The sequence below is a fragment of the Pelobates fuscus genome, chromosome 4 (genome assembly GCF_036172605.1).
Source record: "Pelobates fuscus isolate aPelFus1 chromosome 4, aPelFus1.pri, whole genome shotgun sequence".
NCBI classification, from domain to species: domain Eukaryota; kingdom Metazoa; phylum Chordata; class Amphibia; order Anura; family Pelobatidae; genus Pelobates; species Pelobates fuscus.
In genome coordinates, this window is record NC_086320.1 from 61,998,560 (window position 1) to 62,001,552 (window position 2,993).

The 2,993-nt window shown below is 32.3% G+C and overlaps 1 protein-coding gene across 1 annotated transcript; it reads left to right on the plus strand.

The window, feature by feature from the left end:
- Positions 1-449: 449 nt before the first annotated feature.
- LOC134608433 (hemoglobin subunit beta-3-like) lies at positions 450-1,813 on the plus strand. The gene is made up of 3 exons (XM_063451233.1): positions 450-578; positions 1,045-1,267; positions 1,685-1,813. The coding sequence occupies exons 1-3, from the start codon at positions 487-489 to the stop codon at positions 1,811-1,813; spliced, it is 444 nt and encodes a 147-aa protein (XP_063307303.1). The 5' UTR covers positions 450-486.
- The last annotated feature ends 1,180 nt before the right edge of the window (positions 1,814-2,993 follow it).

Genomic DNA, 2,993 nt, shown 5'->3' on the forward strand with positions numbered 1-2,993 from the left:
TGCAGAAATGTGTACAGATGGTGTATACACAACTAATCTGTCAGATTTTACCAAAAAAATTAGGGGAAAGCCCAAACCAATTGAATAGCGGATGAGTGGATGAAAGGGGATGTGATCATGAGTGAATGAGTGGGATGGATGGGGAGTGAGTGTGGATAAAGATATATACATATATATTTTTTTATTATTATTTATTTATTTTTAAATGAATGAATTAAATATTTTTTTCTTTTTTTTTGCAATAACAATGGACTTTATTGGATTGGAAATGGTGTGATACAAAGTAGCAAACTCAGTCATCTCCTTCCTCCTCTTATCAGCATCAAATAATGTTAGCTGGACCAAAAAGAAAAAGGGATGGCAAAGTCTGCCTTGGTTGGTGGGACATGGGTCAATTTCCTTTAAAAACCAGAGAAGAAATACTTGTTTTTCAGAGTCTTTTACTTCTCACTGAAGCCTGAGCTACTCATCTCTCTAATAGCCGCCATGGTTCACTGGACATCCGAAGAGAAGACCACCATCGCCTCTGTGTTTGGCAAAGTTGATCTTGAGCATGATGGTGGAAATTCCCTTGGAAGGTTAGAATGCTAGTTACTATTTTCACTGAAGAAACACTGTCTTATATCTGTATAAAAATATTACATAAAATAGAAATACAAGGTTGGTTATATTTAATTACTAGAGGTGGTACTTACATTATTTGAATATTTTGCTTTTTGAATATTTACAGTTTTCAGTTTAGTCTTTTGATTAATTGTTTAAATATACCTAACCTAAGAAATTAATTTCTGGATGAATCCTATATTTTTATAGATACTGAATAAGCAAAATTCCTTAAAATGAGTCCTTTACTGTTTTTTTTAGAATTGGACATGTACTCTACTTTACATTAGAGAAATTTGTGTTTTGTTTGTTTTTAAAGTGTTTTAACATATGTTATACAGTTTTATTACAATAAGAGTGCTTTACAGAAACATGCTAAATCTATTGCCTAGTCAGAAATGTATTTATTGTATTTGAAAATAGTTTTTTCTCTCTCATTAGACTACTCCTTGTCAACCCTTGGACCCAGAGGTATTTCAGTTCTTTCGGAGACCTGTCCAACGCATCCACAATTGCTAGAAATTCCAAAGTACAAGCCCATGGCAAGAAGGTCCTGGGAGCAATTAACAATGCAGCCCACCACTTGGATACCATTAAGGCCACTCTACACGACCTCAGTGATGACCATGCCAACAAACTGTATGTGGATCCAGAGAATTTCAGGGTATGTATTTATTATTTTTATGTATTTTACATATTTATTATAATTTATTTATTATTTTTATGCATTTTTTTATGTATTGTATAATTATAATTATTTTATCTCTTTAATTTAATACTTTTAATACTCAGGTAGTTATGCATAGAAATTTAAAATTTTGTCCAACTAATTGACTATCTAACATTTTTTATACTTACACAAATTATTGTTCTTTTTTATTATTATTATTATTATTATTGGTATTTTTATTAATTAAGTTTGTATCAGTTTATGGCTGGTTATAAAATATTTTCTGTAAGGTTGCAATAGAAAAACATAGGTAATGGAAATGTTTACTTATTTGATAAAAACATATTTATTATGGTGGAATTCAAGCTCTATACCATCCTCGGTTAATTCTTTATATTGTACTTTTTGCAGCGTTTCAGTGAAGTGTTCGTGATTGTCCTGGCTAATAAACTGGGATCTTCTTTCACTCCTTCAATCCAAGCCGCCATCGAGAAATTCTTTGCAGTTGTGGTGGATGGTGTCAGCCACAGCTATCATTAAACTGATTTTTGCCAAATCTTATCCTGCATATCAGAAATAAAATGTATCTAATAAAACATGCCTTCAAATAAAACCCTTATTTCTCAGATATTTTTTTTAAACTCCAAATTATGTACAATTTAATAGATCACTCAATTTGGGTCACAACATGGCAGCAGTCTCACTCTTGTAGAAATGCTTTCATTATGTTCTGCTTCATCTTGCTAAATATTATAGAAACATAGAAACATAGAATGTGATGACAGATAAGAACCCTTCGGCCCATTTAGTCTGCCCAATATTTCAAAATACTTTTAATTAGTCCCTGGCCTTATCTTAAGTCTAGGATAACCTTATGCCTATCCCCCGCATGCTTAAACTCCCTCACTGTGTTAACCTCTACCACTTACCTGCATCCACTACCCTCTCAGTAAAGTAATACTTCTGAATATTATTTTTAAACCTTTGCCCCTCTAATTTAAGACTATGTCCTCTTGTTGTGGTAGTTTTTCTCCTTTTAAATATAGTCTCCTCCATTACTGTGTTGATTCCCTTTATGTATTTAAATGGTTCTATCATATCCCCCCTGTCTCGTCTTTCCTCCAAGCTATACATGTTAAGATCCTTTAACCTTTCTTGGTAAGTTTTATCCTGCATATCTTTCAAGTTTTATTTAAAAACAAAAAACAAAAAAAAAAAACCCTACTTGAGAGCTGCCTATTGGCTATCACAGGTCTATGGCAAGTTACAGCTTTACAAAATATGTACAATATAATCTTTTTTTTTTTGGAGGGGGTAGGGAGGGAGGAGAAGGTTATTTTTTATGTCCAGAAAACCATTTAAAGAAAACCAATTAAAACACCCATATACACAAGCATTTCTTATCTACATTCTAGATGTATTGCAAGTCATAACTATTTGGACAACGAATACACTATATGTAGAAGACAATCAGCAGATTCACAAACTGTAATCAGTGTTGGGATTTCAGGAAACCAAAATTAATTGGACAATTGGCTTCTCTTGTGTTTTTTTTTTTTTTTTTTAATTCTTTATTTTTGTTGTGCACGCATGAACATCATGCTTGTTTAGCCACAACAGCCAAAGCAAGCTTATTTGACAATAGAGTATAACAATAGTATGGCAGTTTGAGTATCGGCACAATTTTTAAAAGGTATAAAAGAGCATTTACGAAAGTTAA

Bases quoted from the DNA above. Each gene is read 5' to 3' on its own strand.
- LOC134608433 (XM_063451233.1), top strand. From the start codon at position 487: ATGGTTCACTGGACATCCGAAGAGAAGACCACCATCGCCTCTGTGTTT. The intron at 579-1,044 runs GTTAGAATGCTA...CTCTCTCATTAG, and splicing joins GGTGGAAATTCCCTTGGAAG to ACTACTCCTTGTCAACCCTT. The intron at 1,268-1,684 runs GTATGTATTTAT...TACTTTTTGCAG, and splicing joins TGGATCCAGAGAATTTCAGG to CGTTTCAGTGAAGTGTTCGT.